At 51.4% G+C, this 21,783-nt stretch overlaps 8 protein-coding genes across 8 annotated transcripts; 4 read left to right on the forward strand and 4 right to left on the reverse strand.

Moving 5' to 3' along the window:
- Window positions 1–328: 328 nt before the first annotated feature.
- On the reverse strand, window positions 329–1,381 carry T310_0072 (6-phosphogluconate dehydrogenase family protein; the record flags this gene model as incomplete). The annotated part of the gene is made up of 2 exons (XM_013477027.1): window positions 329–1,207; window positions 1,337–1,381. 2 exons carry the CDS (start codon window positions 1,379–1,381, stop codon window positions 329–331), a joined length of 924 nt encoding a protein of 307 aa, XP_013332481.1.
- Window positions 1,382–2,167: 786 nt separating this feature from the next.
- T310_0073 (Amino-acid N-acetyltransferase) lies at window positions 2,168–4,446 on the reverse strand (the record flags this gene model as incomplete). The annotated part of the gene is made up of 2 exons (XM_013477028.1): window positions 2,168–4,132; window positions 4,198–4,446. 2 exons carry the CDS (start codon window positions 4,444–4,446, stop codon window positions 2,168–2,170), a joined length of 2,214 nt encoding a protein of 737 aa, XP_013332482.1.
- Window positions 4,447–7,156: 2,710 nt separating this feature from the next.
- On the reverse strand, window positions 7,157–8,613 carry T310_0074 (uncharacterized protein; the record flags this gene model as incomplete). Its single annotated transcript, XM_013477029.1, has 4 exons — window positions 7,157–7,278; window positions 7,332–8,161; window positions 8,263–8,341; window positions 8,607–8,613. 4 exons carry the CDS (start codon window positions 8,611–8,613, stop codon window positions 7,157–7,159), a joined length of 1,038 nt encoding a protein of 345 aa, XP_013332483.1.
- Window positions 8,614–9,718: 1,105 nt separating this feature from the next.
- On the forward strand, window positions 9,719–11,165 carry T310_0075 (UDP-glucose--hexose-1-phosphate uridylyltransferase; the record flags this gene model as incomplete). Its single annotated transcript, XM_013477030.1, has 4 exons — window positions 9,719–9,819; window positions 9,947–10,128; window positions 10,190–10,997; window positions 11,060–11,165. 4 exons carry the CDS (start codon window positions 9,719–9,721, stop codon window positions 11,163–11,165), a joined length of 1,197 nt encoding a protein of 398 aa, XP_013332484.1.
- Window positions 11,166–12,460: 1,295 nt separating this feature from the next.
- On the forward strand, window positions 12,461–13,599 carry T310_0076 (Ketoreductase; the record flags this gene model as incomplete). The annotated part of the gene is made up of 2 exons (XM_013477031.1): window positions 12,461–12,637; window positions 12,736–13,599. 2 exons carry the CDS (start codon window positions 12,461–12,463, stop codon window positions 13,597–13,599), a joined length of 1,041 nt encoding a protein of 346 aa, XP_013332485.1.
- Window positions 13,600–14,202: 603 nt separating this feature from the next.
- Window positions 14,203–15,407, forward strand: T310_0077 (uncharacterized protein; the record flags this gene model as incomplete). The annotated part of the gene is made up of 5 exons (XM_013477032.1): window positions 14,203–14,280; window positions 14,355–14,487; window positions 14,712–14,803; window positions 14,885–15,010; window positions 15,081–15,407. The coding sequence occupies 5 exons, from the start codon at window positions 14,203–14,205 to the stop codon at window positions 15,405–15,407; spliced, it is 756 nt and encodes a 251-aa protein (XP_013332486.1).
- Window positions 15,408–16,874: 1,467 nt separating this feature from the next.
- Window positions 16,875–18,683, forward strand: T310_0078 (MFS monosaccharide transporter; the record flags this gene model as incomplete). The annotated part of the gene is made up of 4 exons (XM_013477033.1): window positions 16,875–17,091; window positions 17,148–17,263; window positions 17,322–17,575; window positions 17,633–18,683. The coding sequence occupies 4 exons, from the start codon at window positions 16,875–16,877 to the stop codon at window positions 18,681–18,683; spliced, it is 1,638 nt and encodes a 545-aa protein (XP_013332487.1).
- Window positions 18,684–19,500: 817 nt separating this feature from the next.
- Window positions 19,501–21,570, reverse strand: T310_0079 (Aryl-alcohol oxidase; the record flags this gene model as incomplete). The annotated part of the gene is made up of 2 exons (XM_013477034.1): window positions 19,501–21,457; window positions 21,512–21,570. The coding sequence occupies 2 exons, from the start codon at window positions 21,568–21,570 to the stop codon at window positions 19,501–19,503; spliced, it is 2,016 nt and encodes a 671-aa protein (XP_013332488.1).
- Between the last annotated feature and the right edge of the window lie 213 nt (window positions 21,571–21,783).

Below are 21,783 nucleotides of genomic sequence, written 5' to 3' on the forward strand. Positions count from 1 at the left end.
TTAGCTAGGACAACAACCAGGCATCAACTTTTCCTTCTCGAGTTAAAGAGTAGTCATATTTAATTTAATGACACCTTATAACGACAACAACTTGGTTGCATTTTCCTTTCTTGAGCTAGGATTGTAAGGTTGTATAGTTTCGAAAAAAAAATACCATCTTGACCTTATTAATTCTCCGCCTATCTAGCGAATGTTTGAAAGGCTGCTTTGTGAAATGAAACAGGAGGCTCTGTCTCTGTCGTAAGTAATTCGTAACTATCCTGTTATGCAAAACGTATGTAATCGTATCTATACTCTATATACATCTGCTATATCAGCTTGTACAACCTCACTGGTTCTCGTATTTCAGACCAGATTCCTTCCGGATCGCGCCATACATAGCTGCAATGTCGCCCTTGGCGCCCGCATACTCCTTCACCTCCTTCAGGTAGTTATCCGCAACCTCGACACTCCGCAGCCGCATCCCGGCGTCCTGGGCCAGACTCATGACATGCCTCGCGTCCTTGCGCGCCAGATCGACCGCAAACAGCGGCTCCTCGCGCTGGTAGTAGTCGCCGCTCTCCATGCGGACGGCATACTTGGGCAGCGCACCCGGGAACATCAGCTCCAGCCACTGTTTCAGCGGCTCGACGCCCAGGCCGGACTTCTCGGCCAGCACCATGCCCTCGCCCAGCGTCTCGACGAAGCTTAGGATGAATGAGTTGCCCAGCAGCTTCATCGTCGCCGCCTTGCCGACGTCCTCGCCGCTGAAGTCGATGTTGGCGCGCGCGATCACCCCTACCGTGTACGGCTTCATCCGCTCGACGTCCTCCTTGGGTCCGGCCGGAACGCAGATCAGCGTGCCTGCGTCCGCAAACGCCGGCGCTCCGAAGACAGGGCACGCGACGAACGACGCCCCGCGCGCGCGCAGCGTCTCGTTGATCCTCCGCGTCGTGTCCGGGTGGATGGTCGAGCAGTCGACGAACAGCTTGCCCTTGACATCGCCGCTGTCGAGCGCGGCCTGGATCGTCTGCTCGACCGCCGGGTCATCGCCCAGGCAGATGAAGATGATATCCGCGGGCTGCACGGCGTCGGCGACGGTCGTGGCTACCTTGGTTTTATTTGTGCCGAGCGTTTCGGCCAGCGCGGTGGCGCGCGCCGTCGTGCGGTTGTAGATGATCAGCGGCTTGGTCAGGGACGCTTTTTGGACGATGTTCTTGCACATGCCCTACGCAAGCATCAGCCCAGTCAGCAGTCAGTTCAGTAATTCTTACCCCGCACGAATTGTTTGCTCGGAGTATCAATCATGTCATATCGTCGGTATAGTCATAGCGTTGCAGATGCTAGTATCACATACCCGTCCCATATTCCCCAATCCAATCCACGCCAGCTGCGTCGCCATTTTGGCAGGGTGCGGTGTGCCTGTCTACGGAGTATACAGTATCTGAAAGAAAGGTTTGCCGCAGAGGGTTGTGCGGGGTAAGCAAGTAGACTGTAGACTGTATAAATAACGAGAGGAGGGACAGTTTCCCAGGCCCTTAATTGAATAAGAGAGAGTGAGATAAAGGACAGGATAGATACGATTGCTTCGAAAACGACGGAATCTTCTCCTCCTAAGGAGTATTTATCTGGCGGAGACAATTAACAATCACAACCCACAATCCAATGCCAATGACGTCGTCCGTCCGACCCCTTCGGTCGGATATCCGATGCTTCTGCGGGCCGCAATACCCGCACATGCCGGTGATGACAGCTGATTGATTGGCCGAGCTGCATCAGAATATTATACCTACCTTAGGTATTGAAATATTACAAATGTAATGCTGCAGAACGAGTATTATTAATGATCAATTATTATTATTATTAATTACCGTTGATTGAACGGGCAATTTAGTTCCTGCCAGATGCATTCCGCAGTGTCCTGTCCACTGCTGCTTGCTTACTTTTCCATTGCTTGCTATCTAATCTACTTCGAATCTCTTCTTATTCCTATAAATAAATATATAATACAAGTGATTGTTTGATGGATGCTACCTTTTTTTTTTAAAAAAAAAAGGAAATATTATTACTATCTTTGAATCTAGAGAGAGAGCTGGTGAAGAATATTCTTATAGGTTCAAGAAAAGAACCTTTATCCAAGATAATGTCGCCAGTATATATACGACAATCTATATACATCTATATCAACTTAATCAACTACCGTCTTCTTATCCGCCCAGCTAGGCTGGATACTGCGACAAACCGCCTCGTAATCCCGGAACCGCTGTGCATCCTCCGGCACCCCCGGCGTCGTCCAGAACATGGCCCAGTTCGACCCGGACAGCTTCCAGCTGCCGCGCGCCCGCTCGAAATACCACTTGTTGACCGGGTTGTCCATCCGGCTGCGCCAGCACACGCCCTGCGGCAGGCAGGACCGCACCATCGCGTTGAACACGATGTCCGCCACTCCGCCGGCCCCCTGGCTGCGCTTCAGAACGGCGAATTTGTCCAGGTACGGCACCATCCGCGCCAGGCTGGCTGGACTGCCGTCGTCTTCCACCCCCGGCGGTGTCTCCCACGTCAGGATCGCTCCGCCCTCGTATTCCCCGGCGATGATCAGCCCCGCGATCCGGTCGTTGATCCGGTTCAGGTAGTGCTGCACGTCCAGCTTTCGGTTGAACGAGTCCTCGATCAGATGCACCAGCCGCGGCAGGTCGATGCGCGGATCGTCCAGCGTCAGTCGCGGCTCTCCGCGGTTGTCCGGCGTCCAAGGCGTCACCCGGGGATTCGGCAAAATCGTCAGAGGCATCCCCCGTTTGACAAACGTCGAGTGCACAATCGGCCGTGTCACCTGTCCCGTGGAATCCCGATTCGCACTCAGTCGACTCAGAGGCAGAGACGGCGAATGCGACGGCTTGTCCGTGAGCAGGTTGTGTATCAGGGGATTCTTCTGCCGTCGCGTCCCGACAGCGGAGACCTGCAAGGACTCCTTAGGAGGTCGAGCGGAATTCGCGACATCCGTCGGCGTAATGATGATGCCCGACGACGACGGCGGCAGGATCGCCAGCGCTTGGCGCAACAGTCGGAGATTGTCCAGATGGCCCTCTAGCGGAGTGTGCACTCCTTGGCTGTGCCATTGATGTCGTTCTTGGCCCTGGCGCTGCGACGGTAACGAGACCAACTCGGAGCTCACAAAGCGTGAAAACGGGTTACTGTTGACTATCGAAGACATGCCGTTGCCTTCTGCAGAGGCGCCATCGCTCGTCGTCACCACTTGCTGCGACGAAATCCTCTGCAGCAGCTCCTCCTCAATATCCTCGTATTCCTGCTCCATGTTGATGAAGACGTGGGACTGCTGAGGGCCACTGAAGGCGGGGATTCCGCCCAAGGGATCTAGCAAAATCAACCGATCAAGAGACACTTCCTTCTGCAGCCGGCTGATCCTCTCCGCAGTAACTGCAGGATCCTCCTCGGGATCGGGCGTCGTTCCCAGCCCTGCTAATTCCCTGGTGAGGGCAAGGATGACATCGTTCGCAGGCACCGGGAGTGCCTTTGACGTGTCCTCGGTGTACGCCACTGGAACGATCACCACCGTGTGGTTCTGGTGCAGCGGGTTCAGGAGGATTTGTCGAGAAAGCGGCTTCGGGAAGAGGCAGGTCGAGTCTTGGACAACGAGTGCTGAATCGAGACGACGCGCCGAGGGTCCATGACATGCATCTATGGCTGCCGATAGTCGACTTGCTTGTTCCTCCGCAACCTTCCGCCACGCGGCTACATCCTCAATTGGCCCTGGATCGACCACCACGCAGGAGGCCATTCCCAGCCGCATGAGTTGGGACAGCGTCAGCGCAACTCCTCGAACCGTCTCGTCGTCCAGCAGCTGCGGCGTAGTCACTTTCACCAAAGCGACATGGAGCCTCTCGTCCAGCCCTTCGTTCGGCTCTGCAGTCGCATCCTGGCGGAACACAGGACTGTTCAACACCGACCTCGTAGCCCCGTACAGCGAGCCCAGATTGACTCCGGGCTTGACGGTCTCCTTTGTCAAGTCCACCTCATTCTTCTTGTCTCGAATTGTGCGCGGCCGGAGTTTGTTGGGAGCGGATGGAAATCTGGAGAGATAAGATTTGGCATCGCGTTTTGTAGACGCCGAACTCAGTAGACTGAGGAAGAATTCCTGGACGAAACCATGTTAGCCACAAAGTGTACCACAACACCATCTAATTTGCAGCGCTCGCTTACTCTATCTGCCAATTTCTCTTGGGCCCGCTGGCGATTCAATTGGTGATAATCCCTGGCCAGAAACGAGCCTGTCCAGTCTGGCTGGACTGGAGAGTCATTATTTACTGACCGGGCGATATCGGAACTCGAAAAACGGCGCGCATTGCAAGTCGGGCCACGGGGGAGACATGCGAACGATTCATGCTTCTGCGGGGAGCGGACAACCGTCAGCAAGCAGCACGAGTCGAGGCAGAGTCCAATTCGGGACATACTTTCAGCAGCAAGGACGCTGGTGTCTTCACTCTCATGTTTCATCGGAGCAGTCGCACTCGCACGAGACGCGGCGGTTGGGAGACGGAGGCATGAAGGCACGAGCGATCCGATTGAAATAAAAGCAGTCAGTCAATCGCTGAGAGAAAAGAACGACAGGCAGCACTGATTGCGACCTGCTGCCCCCGTCCCCTGTAGAAAAAAAAGAAAATGGCGCTCTTGCAAGGATGAGGGGTTGCCCGAGGTTAATTTGCTCACACAAGATGAGTCTTTTTTTTCCCCCTTAGACTCGCGTATGACGCATCGCTGCTTGGCTGCCTTCACCGCCGGACCAAAGGCCGATAAGCCGATAAGCTTGCCTCGAAACAAAAACAATTATTAAACGAACGCTGTATGAGCTAGCCCCCAATCTCCCTGCTGCGCATAAGCTTACTTTAGGTAGACGGCGACATATTCTGTCATTGCAGATCCTTATCAGGCCTAGGCTCCTAGCCTGATTGTTTGCTAACTTTATGTACAGAGGTAGTATCTCCTTGAGATCACTCCATGCAGAGCCTTTTTACCATCCAAGAACGAGATGCCCAAGCATCTAAAGGTTCTTCATGATAAAATGCTGCAATTTTGCGAGGCATCCCGGCCAAACAGTGTGTCCTGAGCATGATCGAACCGCCTCGGCATGTTGGTACATGCCGGACAGTGTTGAAAATTCCGCCTCACAACCCGGGCAAAAATATGGGAAGTCATCATCCAGATTCGTCATGTACTGGAGATTCTGCGGATAATAGTCAAAGGCCAACTCATCGATCACATCGGTATCAGTACCAGAATCGCAGGCCCCAGACTCTAAATGAAAAAGCATAGCGGAAAAGGACTTGAACATCTGTTCGCATCCGCCGCATTTCAGAGTTCTTGGTTTGTGACTTTTCTGGTGCTGTTATAAACACCTGTTAGCCAGCTGCTCTCCTTCTTTTTTTAAAGGCTTGGACACGAACCGTTTGGAGTGCGTGCTGGGTGTTGAAGTAATCACCACATTGAGTGCACAAATTGTGACATTCGATGTCGTGCGCTTGCAGATCTCCTGACGATGGAAAGAACAATTCGCACTCCGGACACCAGTGATGCATTTTCTCCAGGTGACTGCTCAATTCGTCGTACGACTGGAAATCGGGTCTGTGACCGCAGGAAAAACAGACATTATGGGCTGAGGAATCTCGCACATGAGCTGCCTTTGATTCTTCGGAAACAAACAGCCGCTGGCATCTTTCGCACCAGGAATGCCGGGTCGAGTATCTGCAATGCGCAATCAAGGCATTTCTGGTCGCGAAGCCTCTGTCACAGAGATCACACGCGAATACTTGACCGTCGAAACTGAGATAAGGGCCTAGAGACATCTTAGTTTGCTTCTTGCTTAGACAATGTCAACGCAAGACTTTCAATCAGACGATATCGACTTCTAGAAGTCCTAGATCAGCAAGTCGACAGACAAATGCGGGAAGGAATCAGAATCAGCAGAAAGTAGACTCCTTATTGCAAGCCCAGTTTCGCCGTGATTGCATCCCCTTCATTGTTTGGGGTGTGTGCTCGCTTTCACTGACCGGATCGCTTTGTTTCTACTCACTGACAAAGATATGCATCAGAGAAGAGAGCTGTGCTGAAGCAGTCTGATTATCACAGTCAAAAGATCAATCAGGGTGAAGCAAGTCAGGTTGGTGACTGTCCTTGTCCTAGGATGGCAGAGGAACGTCAACATCAGGCCAGGGAGAGTCCTGACGTGCAACTGTAAACAAGCTGCTCATCGCCGAGAGCATCGTGGAGACTGTGGTCTCTGCATGTCCATCGTGGAATAGCTCCTCCAACACTGACCATCCAGTCCGACGGATACCTGCATCAAGACAAATCTCTGATGTCAAAGACAATCCTGCATGCCACGCCCAATCAACGACATTGCAATATGCAAGCTGGCTTGGGCCACGTTGCACCTTCCATGTCTTCCGGGGTTACACAGCATCTGCCTGCTGTCAAATAGAGGAACTGGTTGATCTTCAAATATTATCCATCATGCCAGGATATGTTGTGATGTGACATGACATAGTACCTTGCCCTGAAGGGAGTCTCATGCAGGGATATTGGACAGCAAGGGGCATGACCTTGCTGATGGAATTTTGATGAACTGTACGTCAGTAGAACGTTATATTCTTGCTATTAATGTACATACTAATATGTTTTATAATTTATACACAAACCACCACTTTCATATAAAGGCAATCCATTACCCGTCAGGTCCATCAACTGCCGCCATTCGTCTGGCAAAGATCTGTAGATTCCCCAGATCTCTTTTCCATCCCCTTCACCTCGTTCGTGATGGCAAAAAGTGGGCAAGTATGTAGCGTAGTGGAAGTGTCGGATGAAGACCGATGCATCTTTCCAGAGCTCCTGAGACTCTGAAGAGCAGAGGTTCTAGACGCCATGAAGACTATTGACGTTGACTTGATTCCGGCCCATCGCTACGGCCTGATTGGTGTTGACACTTGGCTCAGGAACAAGGTAATACCGGTCTGCTAGATGCGGCTTAAGATATGTAAATATTGACACTTTAATAGCACTGTATCATTCAATTATCAGTATCTACACTATATACATACAGTTATTTCCTCGTACAGAACCACATTACCTATCTGCTACTTAATGCAATTGATTGAATGAGATGAGCCTAGCCCATTGCCATTGCTGCCCCACGGTACGCCCCGAAAATCACAGCCTTGGGGTAATATTGCTGTTCTTCTAGTGATTGCTCGACCGTCAATAAGAGACGAGTAGTGCGAATGTGCACCTCTACAAAGCGTGGTAGGTTCAGTTCGAGTGTCAAGAATGGGAGGAGGACCTACCTTCAATTTCCACCACGTAACTGACTGCATGATCTTCGTCGCGGTGCACCAGAACTGGTGCATTCCGGTTCCATTTCTTTTCCTTGACGCGAAGCTTTAATCCGACATTTTTCTTCCCGTCTACCCAGAGGATCCGCTTGTCTTCTCCGTTGGACGTGGAAGCTGTCCCTCGTTCGGCTTCCGGATCACCCTCCTGCAACGCTGCCTGACTCTGTGCCACCGCGTCGAATCCCGACTTGGCCTGTTCCTTAAGCCAGTCTCTCCATATTCGGATGATGCCGTCTTCGATAGTCACCGCGCTGAGCAGTCGGGTGGTGCCCGGAACCACTTTCACCAGGTTCACGACAACACACAGCTGAGAGAAATCTTCAAACCTGTCGAGACTGACAGGCCGTGTGACAAACTGGACGCCTTCTTCAGGCACGTTTGCGCTTTCTTCAGCCACGTCTCCGTCTGTATCAGCAGGGGTGCCGTCAGGTCCAATGACAGCACCGGTCGGCGGTCGCCTGGTTCGCGGTTGCGGTGAAACCTCTTCTGTGCTGGGCTCTGGACGAAATCGCGAGTACAGTGATGTGAGTCTTCCAAGACGTTCAGCTTCCGTGCAGTGCTCGAACAGGGAGCCGTGGCCTTCGTGCTTGTCGGTCAACCCGTCGGTCCCGAGATAGCTGCAGAAGACATGCGGTTCGGTGAGTCTCGAGCTCGGATGGAAGCATTCCAGCATCAACTTGTATTCTTTCACGGATGCCGCGACCAGAAGACGGTAGTGGAGGATGCGCAGGATGAGAGCGTAGAAGCGATGCGACACGAGGGTGAGCGGGAGTAGAGCTCGGCTGGGGAAGGACTTCAAGATGTGCACGAGAACCTGGCCGATAGGAGATTCGATCAGGGCTGCTCATATCATGCAGAATCTGCAAGCCAGATATCGACATACCTCATTAGGTAGAGAATAGAGATGCAACCGGGGGGATGAGTTCCCGTGGGTCGTGACCATGCTGTTGCATCAGTATGTCCTGGACCTATAAAGCAGCATGTGAGTACATGTATGTCCAGTACATCTATCTGTACGGGGCGATTGACGCCACGAAAGATACATCAAACGAAAATCATGAGATATTAGAAGACAGAGAAGCTTCAGACTGGTGATCTCATCCTATCATCCAGAACGCATGGATGGGGATGCGATGGCTGGAATGGTCCTCCGATAAGCTTGCTTGGGCAGCGATAAGCCGGCTAATCGGCGGGGAGCATGACCTCATTGTATTACGGTACGCTCACGATCCATGGTTACCCCATCCCGCCGTCCACTCTTTAGAAAACAGTGAAATATAAGCAGACATGAAATAATAATGTGCTAGATAACACATAACCTCCATCAAAAATAAAAAAAGAAGAAAGAAAAGGCCTTGAGATATAAGCAGTATGTGGTACGGTATGGTAATATGATTAATACACTGATTACCGATTGAGCTATTCCCTTTATGGAAGTATCCCATCTCAGCCAGATCGAGAGCTTGGAGATTCACCTTCCTTCATTGCGACCAGACTGTCATCAAGGATCCCTTTTAGCCCAGTAACAAGCCCAGATCTCTGCAGAGCAACTGGTCTCTCGTCGAACAAATGATTTGTTATACCGCCATTGCGGGCTCTCCGCTCCATTTCTGGCGTAGAGTATACTATTCTCACTATCTATAACTCCATATCAACGTAAGCATCAATGCCAATGGCTAATGGTATAGCATTATATTCTATATACATTGAGCATTTATTATTAAGTAGGAAAGGGAAAAAAAGGCTTATGATATCTGTGATATCTATTACAAATATAACTTGTCTGGCCAAGGGCTTGCATTTGAGTTGGCCAGCACATCACCTAAAAAATGAGCACATCATTCACGTAAAGGTTAGGATCTATAACAACTCTAATCAGGAAACTACCAAAAATTAGGTATCTTGGGGCATGAAATTTCACGAGATATTTAGACCAGACTGAGAGTACGGAGTATTGATCAATATGATGAGAAATACAGGTGGGGAGCCAGCCTGGGAAGTAGATGACAAAGATTATATATAGAAGCCCTTGGCATAGACCAGGTAGTTTTATTTAAATCAGTAGAGAGAAGCGAAACCTGCAAGGCTTGGTTAACATAACCAAATACAGAATTCCTTACAGCGTCCGTGCCAGGGACCCGCTGTTGCCCCTCGCGCTGCAACCCCGGAATCCAAGGAAACTGCCTTGATAACCCCGCACTAATAAAATTCGCCGAATTCAAGCCGACTGTTACTCACGCTTTTCAATTCACTTCTGTCGCAACTCATCTTTTCAAGTATTTTTATAGCCATTCTTCTTTCGCTCGAGTTTTCTGGTTGTATATATCAAGCTCATAGCGATGGTGGAGAAAGTCCTTGACGACATCTCCCACCGGAGATACAACCCCCTCCGCGGTTCCTACATTCTCGTCTCTCCTCACCGGACCAAGCGCCCATGGCAGTAAGCTTTCTCTTCTGGATTCCCCCTTCCTCTTGTTATCCGGCTGGTAGCGCATTGAATCTCTCCTTTCGCTTGCACATAATATTACACCAAATGAGTGGGCAGCTTTCTGACCGGACGAATGCAGAGGACAGCAAGAGAGCCCCTCCAAGACCACGCTCCCGACCTACGATCCCTCCTGCTATCTGTGTCCCGGAAATAAGCGCGCGCAGGGAGATGTCAATCCGCAATACCAGAATACTTTTGTGTTTGTCAATGACTACAGCGCGGTGAAGGAAGAGCAGGCCCCGTACGAGCCGGAAGAGACAGGTGGGATGCAATTGCTTTTTCGATTGCTTTTTGACCTGAGCGATCATGAATAATTCCAAAGGCCGAAAGCGCTGGTTATTGACAATTCAGTTAATTCTTTCAGGTCCCGAGTCATTCTTCCTCCGAGCGGAGCCTGTCACCGGAAAATGCTACGTCTTGACCTTCTCTGCCGCTCACAACCTGACCTTGGCAGACCTCTCGCCGGCGGAGATCGTGCCTGTGATCGATGCCTGGACCGATATCTACACGGCGCACCTGTCGCCCCAAAACCCTCTTGCTGCCGTCGCCCCGGCGGCCAACATCTCACCTGACTCACCGATATCGTACCTGGGTAAGCCTAAGACGCAGTACCGATATATGCAGATCTTTGAAAACAAGGGCGCCGCCATGGGCTGTTCGAATCCACATCCGCACGGCCAGATCTGGACGACAAGCAATCTTCCTGAAGAACCAGCCATTGAATTGGAGCAATTGAAGAAATACCGGCGGGAGCACGGCGGCAGACACATGCTGGCGGACTACGTGGCGCTGGAAAAGGAGAAAAACGAGCGCATCGTCTTTGAGAACGAGGCCTTCCTGGTGGTGTGTCCGTGGTGGGCGACCTGGCCCTTTGAGACCATGATCATCAGCAAGACGCACAAGCGCGCGCTCGTCGATCTCAACGCCACCGAAAAGGGGCAGCTCGCCGAAGCTATCTCCGAGATCACGCGACGCTACGACAATCTGTTCGAGACGCATTTCCCGTACAGCATGGGTATCCACCAGGCGCCCCTGGAGGGGACGGAGGACGAGATCGAGTCGTCGTATTTGCATCTGCACTTCTATCCGCCGCTACTGCGCAGCGCGACGGTACGGAAGTTCTTAGTTGGGTAAGTATTCGCCCCTTTCATTTTTGTACAACTTCAGTTTTAACCTGGGGCGACCACAACAGGTACGAAATGATGGCCGAGCCTCAACGCGACATCACCCCGGAGCAAGCCACTGCCAGGTTAAGGAATTGCGCCGGAGAATTGTACCGAAAGAAGCTGGAAAACTAATTTATCTCCGGCGGGATACTCTACCTTAGAAGATACCTATTATACCTATGTAGAGTTAGTTAGCCTTGGGGAGATGTAGATGGCAAGAAATGATAGAGAGCATGTAATACTCCGGGTATCATAATATGTAAGATGTTTATTTTCTGTTCTCTGCATATGATATCATACCGATATATGTACAGTACGCGTAAGTCTGGGTTGACGCTTGTATCTCCATCTTCGAAAGACAGTGAAAAGGGATCGAGCAGGGTCTCATCAAGCTCATACAAGAAGAACCTGAGGTATCAGTCAATAAACCCATTTTTGTCCACCACATCCAAAGCATTAACATTAATCCGTCCGTGTCAAAGATCATTAATATCAATTTAAGCAATCACAACATAAGCCGCCCGCTGCGTGAGCATCCACGCCATCGTCCCAGACGCAACCAGCAACGGGAACACGAATCGCCCTCGCAACTGCGCGCTGCCATAGCCGAGCCACTCGGTGACAAAATGGCCAAGCGCGATCCCGTACGTCCACAGCGCAAGGTCATACGCGATCGGCGAAGTGATATGGTAGGCGGCGTACATGCGCACGACGGCCGACAGGAAGGTCCAGGTGCCGAAGGTGCGCGCCGACAGCGGGTTGGCGGGCGACTGGTTGTTGGTCGCCGCGGAGCCGGCGTACAGTTGGTGGGCGTAGTCGAGGGAGCGGTAGGATTGGAGGCTGTTGATGCCGGAGATGACGGAGACCTAGGTAGGGAGATAGAAGTTAGATGTGGAAGCCATATTATCCATCAATTGAAATAATATCCTTACTAGAAAGAGCCATTTGGGCAGTAAGCCCCCGTGGGGAGGGAGGTACTCCATTGTCTTGTGTCTGATTGCAGGCAAGCAACTGCAATTGTTGGCTCTGGAAGCTAATTGATGCTTCCAACAAAGTTGTTGATCTTCAATTAGTCTTCAATTGATGACTGTATTGATCTGGAGCATTGAGTTGTAGCTCTCCGCAGTGTTTCCGGGGATGAGGTCGAAGCCGAACTCCGTTCTTGGCACCAACCAAACTTCCCTAATAATGTTTCCCTAACTCAAGGCAGCTAGCTGATGGTGTTTTTGCTCCTCTCCTTGCGTCCTGTCAATCGATAGTGCCCACAGCCTCGGCATCCTCGTTCTACTTCTCCGTACAGTCTTTTAATTCTCTGGATTCTCTTTCGAGAGTCCTTTTTTCTATTGATAATTTTTTGTAGTCTGTTTTTCTCCCTTCTTTCGTGTTCAATTGATTGTCACTACACACTCCATTGGTGATCGCCAACCATGGAGTTTCTGTCGAAATACGCCGAGGGCCTCTCCGACTATAGCCTTGAGGCTCTTTCTGGTCCTCAGAGTCTGTTGGTGCTGGGCCTGGGTGCGATCGGTGGTTTCTTCGTCCTGTCCCGGGTCTGGACGTTCGTTCGTGTGCTGCTGAGTTTGTTTGTGCTTCCTGGAAAGTCGGTGCGTGTGAAACTTCACCTTTACGCGTGTTCTTCAATTGGAAGAAAAGGATGAAGATAAAAAAAAAAGATCACATCTCTTTCTGACACCGTATCCAGCTGCGCAGTTTCGGACCCAAAGGCAGCTGGGCTCTTATTACCGGTGCTTCCGATGGCATTGGCAAGGAGTTTGCCCTTCAGCTCGCCCGTGCCGGCTACAACCTCCTCCTCGTGTCTCGCACCGAATCCAAGTTGACCGCCCTCGTTGATGAGATCTCTGCCAAGAACCCTTCGGTTCAGGCCAAGACACTGGCCATGGACTTTGCTCGCAACGATGATGCCGACTACGAGAAACTCAAGAAGCTCGTGGACGATCACGACATTGCTATCCTGATCAACAACGTGGGCAAGAGCCATGAAATGCCCGTGCCCTTCGTTCTTACCCCGGAGGACGAAATGACGGATATTATTACGATCAACTGCTTGGGCACGCTGCGCGTCACCCAGCTGGTCACCCCGGGTATGATGCAGCGGAAACGTGGGCTGATCCTCACTATGGGATCGTTTGCCGGCCTGGTGCCAACTCCACTGCTGGCCACCTACTCCGGCAGCAAGGCGTTCTTGCAGCACTGGTCGACTGCGTTGGGTGCGGAGTTGGAGCCATATGGCATCCAGGTCGAGCTCGTCCAGGCCCATCTGATCACCTCCGCCATGTCCAAGATCCGGAAGCCTTCTGTTACCGTCCCCACCCCGCGCACCTTCGTCAAGGCCGTCCTGGCCAAGATTGGCCGTCATGGAGGGGCTCCCTTCTACACCTATAGCTCGACCCCATACTGGGGCCACGGCCTCATGGCCTGGTTTTTGACTTGTGTCACGGGAGTGATGAGCAAGACGGTGCTGGGTATCAACAAGGGCATGCACGAGTCGATCCGTAAGCGGGCTCTCCGCAAGGCGGAGCGGGAAAAGGGAAAGAAGGCTGCGTAGAAAGGACGGAGATTCTTTGCAAGTCCTGTATGATGGCATTATGCACTTCTAACCACGCAGGCTATGACATGAGGGCTGTGGATTTTGATCAGGCCTTGCCTGCATTAGTAATGTTGCTTGCATTAGTTATATTTAAAGGCCGGGAAGAACCCTTCGGGCTTCATATTACAGAGTACAGAGTAATGGAGACGGTAATCTCCGGAAATTTCCCCATATGCAGGAGTCAGAGTGGGATTCCTGCTGCAATTGATCATTATTACTAGCTATATATATACCTAGGTAGATAGCCAGGCTGGCAACACAGATACTCTGGTGCCGACAGGACAGTCGCGGTTTCTTTCGTAGGTTGCACGTGTTCGCGAGCTTGCCGCTGCGGCTTCCTGCTGCTTCCATTCTCCCGCTAAACACAACCTGCAATTATCATTGATTATTGTCTCAAGTTTGAACCCCAGAGATTGACCTCGACTCGCTAGTCGAGACTCGTGACTTGTTCAGTGACTGGCTCGAAGAGATGATAATCATTGACCCTATCGGTACCTTAGCTACGCTGTTGAGTTGAATCATCATGCTGCGAGCCTGTGACACCGGTGGTCCATTTCAGCTATGACATGGGCACGCGCAGATCAACCAGTGAAGCTATTCACCGTTGTCGGCCAATACAGATGCCAGAAAGATCTGCCGGTAAGAATCTTGTGGCAAGAAGCTGACCATAAGCCTCTTTGAACGATTGCTGACAACTCCCAACGCATTTCTAGACTGAAGGCGAAGAGTACCTTTACTTGCACTGTACTGCACCTGTCAACATATACGGTATTGACCTCGGTCATTGGAATTGTGTCTCTGATCAATTGGCCGAAGATCTGCCGCCACTACGGAGTAATCTAACCGGTATGGAAACGCCTGTCCTAATATTAATAATATTATTCCCCGAAATAGTGACGTTACTCACTAGCATCACAACTAAGCCATCACTAATCTCGTCCTTTCCTCTATGATACTCTGGTAGGGCAGATCCTATGATCTGATGGCTATTATCGGATCAACTGCCGACGTCGTTTGAACTGGGAACCTCACCGCGAAACTGAATATGGCAAGGGATAAAAATTTCCCAGAGCGTTCCAAACTTCGACCTTCAAGGTGCCAACGGGCCTGGTGGATCGACGGGCCGAACTGGCCCACAAAGGCTGAGGGACTCGTGTACCGAGTACGTCAACGAACAATAGTCACACAAGCTCACTCGTCAATTACATAGCAGTTAGCGGATACCTATCTGTACCAAGCCAAGATATTGGGGCGTGCAAACGGACTAAAGGACTCGGGCTTTAAACTATTACGACTCTACAAGAAGCCGGTTGCTGAAGAGCTCGCCACTCTCGGATTCGGCATGCAGCGCAGCTGGAAGTTTTCACTTGTAAGTATGGAATTGTCAACCTCAACTCTGCGGGATGAGAACAGAATACTAGTAGCCATATCTGTACCAGATTTCGAGGAATAAAGACATGTGGCTGTGGATGGTCGGCATTCCCGATGTCAGCTTTAGGCCGGCGGCAAAAGTCGATGCCGTGACAGCCGGCACACCGAAGAAGAGCCCGATCCCGACCGCGTATTCAATCTTTGTGAGCCGAAAACCCGGCCCGAGTTTCCACTTTGCCCGACTTGTGCACGCCCTAACGCCTCACCTGCTGCTCTTTCGCGACGTCTCCAATTTGATTCGTCCATCCTGCTCGGAAGTTGAGCGAGTCTTAACTGTTTTCATGCCCTCGAATCCAGTGCCCCTGCAAAATAATGCAACTATTTGTGTTAGATGATCGACTAAGCAGTCTAACCTACTAATCACGGCTATCACATCCGATGAACAACTGATCAACACAATGGAACATCAAGGAGCTGCTGCGGAGTACTCCGTACATATAATTCTTGTCTGATGATGGCCACAGCTCTTTCTCCAAATTGATGCAAGACAATTTTCTCTTGATCAAGGTCTCTGGACTGGTATGGCTGAGATTTGAGGGGCATGATCCACCCAAGAAAAATTTATACTATCGCCACTGGTCTCGGCCGATCTGCAGCCAAGACTGCCACACCCGTAGTCGATGATCATCGCCCAGCCACGGTGTTAAATCTTGATTTCCGAACGCCACTGGGAAGAAAGATTTTTGTTTTTTTTGTGTCCGGATCGTATGCACCTTCTCAGAAGCCTCACCGTGAGCGGGTCCCGTACCGTGATGCTTTCGGATCTCGGTCACTGGTTTCGTGGCGCAAGTTGCCAACGTACTACTTATGGTCAACTTGCCGAGAGGAATGACACAAGAGGCTGTCGTGAAGACTGGTTCGCACAGACCCGTGTGCAGTAATGTACCTGACGAGCCACAATTCTGGAAAAGTTCTTGCCCTGGTCTGAGCATCTATACGGAGCACTCAGGACTCGGTACATGCCATCTAACACGTCCCGATATCACCAGCAGCTACGAATCGTGGCCTATACGGATTTGTGGTCTTCAAGGCCAAATAAGCGAGCATCGACAACAAAATGAGTATAGATTCTTCTAACATCCCCGTACGGAGTATATCGCTTCTAGTCAACGCAAGGAGCTCGAAGCCGGAGATAAGATCACACCGAATTGGACAACGCCCTTTTCCGTATTCTTTGAAACCCACAACATAAAGGATAATTAAATCGCATGATCATCATTCCCTCATACAAGCACAATATAATATATGTTGTGAAAGATGGTCTGTGGATACACAGACAAAGCTCGCTACCGTTCTCGACGCTCGTGGCAATAAGCCTGCGTTGATAACCATACACACATACAAACTCCGTACACGGTTCCATGCTCACGGACAGATTGGATCTCCACATGCCTGACAGTGGTTCCACTGTTCCTGACGCCACTATTCCCGACGGAGTATACGCGAGACATTACGTCTGGACTGGGCTTCTCCATTGCGAGCAGCCTGTCTGCAGCAACTAGGCTGGAGTCTGCTGACCAGGGAATGGATCCTGACTGATCGAAAAGATCTTCTAACCCCATGACATGAAAATTTCCTCCTGCAGCTAATCCCGCTATGCGTCAAGAGATCCGGGCCCCCATTCCGCCCACAGCAGTTACCCCAATCTCCTGCGAGCCTGTGCGCCTGGTTCTGTAATCCCCTTCACCTTATATTCTGCTGGGCTGCTCCTGACCCAGGAGAAATTTCTACTTTCTGTTCCTATTATTCCTTCATCCCAGCAATACCTTACCTCAACATAGCAGACCGACAAGATCAGCAAGATGACAGTATCACAAATTTTATCCAAGTTCAAGCAACCTGCTGGACAAGCAGAACACACCGAGAACTCATCTCCCTCCACCCCGTCTGGTTCTGCGTCCCTCAAGGAGAAGAATGGAGAACAGTACGACGACAGTCCTGTCGCCTACCTGACGTGGCGGTCGTTTATTCTGGGTCTTATAGCCTCCATGGGAGGATTTATCTTCGGTTACTCCACTGGTATGTTTGCTGTCAAGAATCAGGCAACGACACGATTGATTCTGACTGATATGGAGGTCAAATCTCCGGTTTCGAAACAATGGGTGATTTCAAGCTGCGGTTCGCGCAGTATAACGAGGCCACGCACACGTATTACTTCAGTAACGTCCGTTCTGGGCTGATCGTCGGTCTGGTGAGTGTAGCCCTAATGTCATAATATTCTGTTCTGCAGGCTAATCGGTAAAATCTAGCTCTCGATCGGAACCATGATTGGTGCTCTTATAGCTGCTCCGTTGGCTGATCGCTTTGGCCGTAAATTGTCCATCACACTCTGGTGTATCATCCACATTGTCGGTATCATTGTGCAGATCTCCACCGATACCAAATGGTACCAGGTCGCCGTTGGCCGTCTTGTTGCCGGTCTCGGTGTCGGCGCCCTCTCAAGCGTCGTTCCGATGTTTCAATCCGAGTCTGCTCCTCGGCACGTTAGAGGTGCCATGGTCAGGTGAGTCTTTATCGAAAATGATTTCCCATGAACATTTTGCTGATACGCGGTCTGCAGCGCGTTCCAGTTGTTCGTCGCTCTCGGTATCTTCATTGCCTACTGCATTAACTACGGTACCGAGTCGATGCAGTCTACCGCCTCTTGGCGAATCACGATGGGCATTGGTTTTGTATGGCCCCTGATCTTAGGTATTGGTATCATGTTCCTGCCTGAATCTCCTCGTTTTGCCTACCGCCTGGGCCGCATTGACGAGGCTCGCCGGACTATGACCAAGCTGTATGGTGTGCCCGAAAACCACCGGCTCGTGGCTGAGGAGCTGGAGGATATGAAGAAAAAGCTGGAGGAGGAACGAGCCGCTGGTCAGGCAGCCTGGTACGAGATCTTCACGGGTCCGCGCATGTTCTACCGCACGGTCTTGGGCATTGTGCTACAGTCTCTGCAGCAGCTGACTGGCGCGAACTTCATCTTCTACTATGGAAACACGATCTTCACCTCGACTGGTCTGGACAACAGCTATGTGACCCAGATGATCCTGGGCGGTGTCAACTTTGGTGTGACCATCATCGGACTGTACATTGTCGAGCACTATGGCCGCCGGAAGTCACTGATTGCCGGTGCCCTGTGGATGTTCGTCTGCTTCATGATCTTTGCTACGGTTGGTCACTACTCACTGGATCGGAATGACCCGCCCAAGACTCCAAAGGCCGGGACCACACTGATCGTTTTCACCTGCTTTTTCATCGTTGGATTCGCAACCACCTGGGGTCCGATCGTCTGGGCCATTGTTGGAGAGCTCTACCCGGCCCGATACCGCGCAACCTGCATGGGCATCGCCACTGCTTCTAACTGGACCTGGAACTTCCTCATCTCTTTCTTTACGCCATTCATCTCCAGTGCCATTGACTTCCAGTACGGTTACGTGTTTGCGGCCTGCTCTTTTACGGCTGCGCTGGTCGTCTACTTCTTCGTCTGCGAGACTCAGGGTCGCACACTCGAGGAGGTCGACACCATGTACGTCGAGCACGTCAAGCCCTGGAAGAGCAGCACCTGGGTTGCTCCGGCTCATCTTCGCCGGTCCGAGGAAGAGGCTCAGGAAGCGGCTGCATAAACGATATTCCATCAACAACATTCACACATGACAGAAGATAACAGCAAGGAGGGGATTAATTGCTAATAATGAACACCAATATAAAGGGAAGGCTACATTTTTACCTCCCTTTTACCTGTTTTCTATTCGCTCTATTTGCATTTGTATGTTGCATTTGGGGTGAGGAATCTGTACAGGTTTTGTATAAAGTTATATTTGTATTGTGTATATGCATTTATATATCATCTTTTCCCCCTCACGTTATGACTTGGTTTTTATGATCAAGCATCACGGGCATGAGGTAAAAAGTGATTGGTGAATTCAAATCCTATTTATCGTTATTATTTTTTCTTCTTTTCCTTCTTGCTTTCCTAAAAAATGACACCACAGAATGAAAGCAACTCCAAAGAAGTACTCATATAGTACAAGACAAATAGACGGGTGAATGCATATTGTTACACTGTTTTTATTTTTTTTTAACGAGCTCTCCCTCACTACTCTCTTCTTCTCTTCTTTCTCTGTTCCCTGTTCTCCCTTTCGTTCTGAATTTACGTATTCCTGTTTGCTCCTGATTCAGCGAACTGCAGCTACATAAAACCCAGCATTGGATAAATCTTGCAATGTATTCTGAATTAGGTAATATATATACCTTGATCTGAACTATTATCCAAAAAAAAAAGTTTAATATACACAGAATTAACAAAGGTTGAACAGGATGAAGGACTATACAACAGCGCTCGAAGTGAAATGCAAGCAGATTTGAAGAATAGGTAGGTCAGTGATATCTTGGATACCGAAATTGCCTCCCTGCTCACATTAGAATTACAGTACGGTATCATCAGCTGGCATTAGTGGCATTAGCGGCAGCCAGGATCACATCGGACGCCTTCTCACTGATCATGTAGATTGGCAGCGCGATGTAGTAGCCTGGGATCTTGGGGAAGACCGAGGCATCAACCACCCGCAGACCATCGACACCGCGAACACGGAAGTTCGAGTCCAGAACCGCGTTGGGATCGTCGTCCGCTCCGATCGGGTTCGTGCAGCAGGCGTGGTGGCCCCAGGCCTCACGCTTGATGAAGTCCTTCATCTGCTCCTCCGTCGTCACGTTCGGACCGGGCCACACCTCGGTGAAGGTACCGTCAAGGGGAATCAGATCCTTGAACGCCCGGCGCGCCCATTGCATTCCTTCGTACTGAGCTTGCAGGTCCAGCTGGTCCGCGTTACCATCGGTCACACCCGTGTCGAAGTAGTTGAAGTTGATGATCGGAGTGTCTCTCGGATCGGCGGAGCGCAGCGTGACTGTGCCGGCGTTGTCCCGCGAGTGCGCCTTCAAGACGATCCAGGCCCAGTGCTTGGCGTCCTTCAGCGCGATGTCCGAGTAACCGGGGAAATAGCCGGTGAAATTGGCTGGGGCGCCAGAGATGAAGAGGTCTGGTGTAGCAGTTGTGGACGTGGTCGAGTTCTGCAAGATGGCGATGGCAATGCCGTTCGTCGCATACGTCCCGTGGTCGACTTGGTTGTTCTGCCACTGCACGAGACAGGGATCCGGCTGCTCTCTCAAGAACGTGCACCTCGCAGTGATGAAAAAGTCGGTGTCCGACTCCCCGACGACGGTGGTCTCGTAACGGTCCTGCATGTTGGTGCCGACACCGGGCAGGTTGACCACGACGGGGATGTTAAACCGTTCCAGTTCCTCCTTGGGCCCGACGCCACTGAGCTTGAGCAGCTGCGGGGTGTTGAAGGTGCCACCAGACAGGATGACCTCTCGCTTGGCATTGACACTGCCAGGGATTCCGCCGGTGACATTCGTGGAGCGTGGATCAGCCCGATACAAGCTCTTGCCCTGAAGGTAGTCGACTCCGACGGCGCGGGGGACAGAGCCGGACGTGTCGAAACGGACTTTGGTGACAAGTGTCTCGAGCTGGATGTCCAAGTGGTACTTGCGAGAACCATCCGGGTTGACGGCGTTGACCACGCTCATGATGAAATCCCGAGGTCCATTGCGCCTTGCTTCGGGAACAGTCACGGCGATGGGCACCTGGTATGGACCGGTCTGGGTACCGCGGTTGGGGTCGTTAAGGTCGCGCAGCAAGACACCCGCCAGGCCCGTCACGGTGCTGACGAGGGCTGATAGCACAGTCTTACCGACCGCCGTACATGCAGAGATGATCAGGGACAGCAGCTTCTGGTCCTCGACAACGAGACCCAGCGAGGTCAAACTCGTCGTCAGCCAGCCATTGTATCCATGGCCCACGACGGATGACGGCAGGTAGCGGTTTCGCTCGAGACGCTCAAAGTAGGTGCGCATGTGGTCCGGGTTCCAGGAGCTGTCGCCCGTGATGTCGGCGATCTGCTGCCAGTCAGAGTCGTCTGGATACACCGTGATCATCGCGTTGTGCGCTGTGCAACCGCCCAGTGTGCCTGCTCGGGGATACAGGATGCCCAGCGGTTCTGAGCCGGCGGGCGGGTTGGCACCGACATAGAGATCGCCAGACGGGGTGCGGTAGGTCATCTTGGAGTCTTGTTCTTGACGGGTCAGGTTCGGGTAGTGGTTGACGAAGAAGTCCCAGCGCATAGGCTCGTATTCGGTGGCCTGCAGCTGCAGGGCAGGGACGATCTGCTGGGTTGCATTGCCCTCGTCATCTCCGGCATCGATCAGGAGGACTTTGTAGCCGCCGAGGGCGAGACGAGCTGCGAGGGGACCACCACCTGCACCGGATCCGACTATCACATAGTCATATTCAGTGGTGTCGTTAGAACGTCTGTGGAAGTGACTGTGGTGCGAATGGTGCCTGTCATCAGTCAGCATCTATCTCGTCTTCCAATGCATTATGAAATTGACATACGATGATGCCAGCACAGCTGAAAGGGACGAAAGCAAACTCAGAGCCGTGAGGACGCGCATTGTGCCCTGCTTGGCTTAAACTTTAACGAGTGAATAGAACAGTAAAGAGCGACTGGTGAGGAAGTAAACTCATTGGAGGTGAAGTTCGCAGGAGGAGGCAATATAAAGGCTGGCTCAGAAGCGAATACCGAGGCTTTCTTCCAACGGCCAGGGAGATAAGGGACTTACGTGGTTTGGCGGCATGATCAGCGGTGCCTGTTTCAATCCATACTG

Source organism: Rasamsonia emersonii (genome assembly GCF_000968595.1).
Source record: "Rasamsonia emersonii CBS 393.64 chromosome Unknown ctg1118621759663, whole genome shotgun sequence".
Taxonomy (NCBI): Eukaryota; Fungi; Ascomycota; class Eurotiomycetes; order Eurotiales; family Trichocomaceae; genus Rasamsonia; species Rasamsonia emersonii.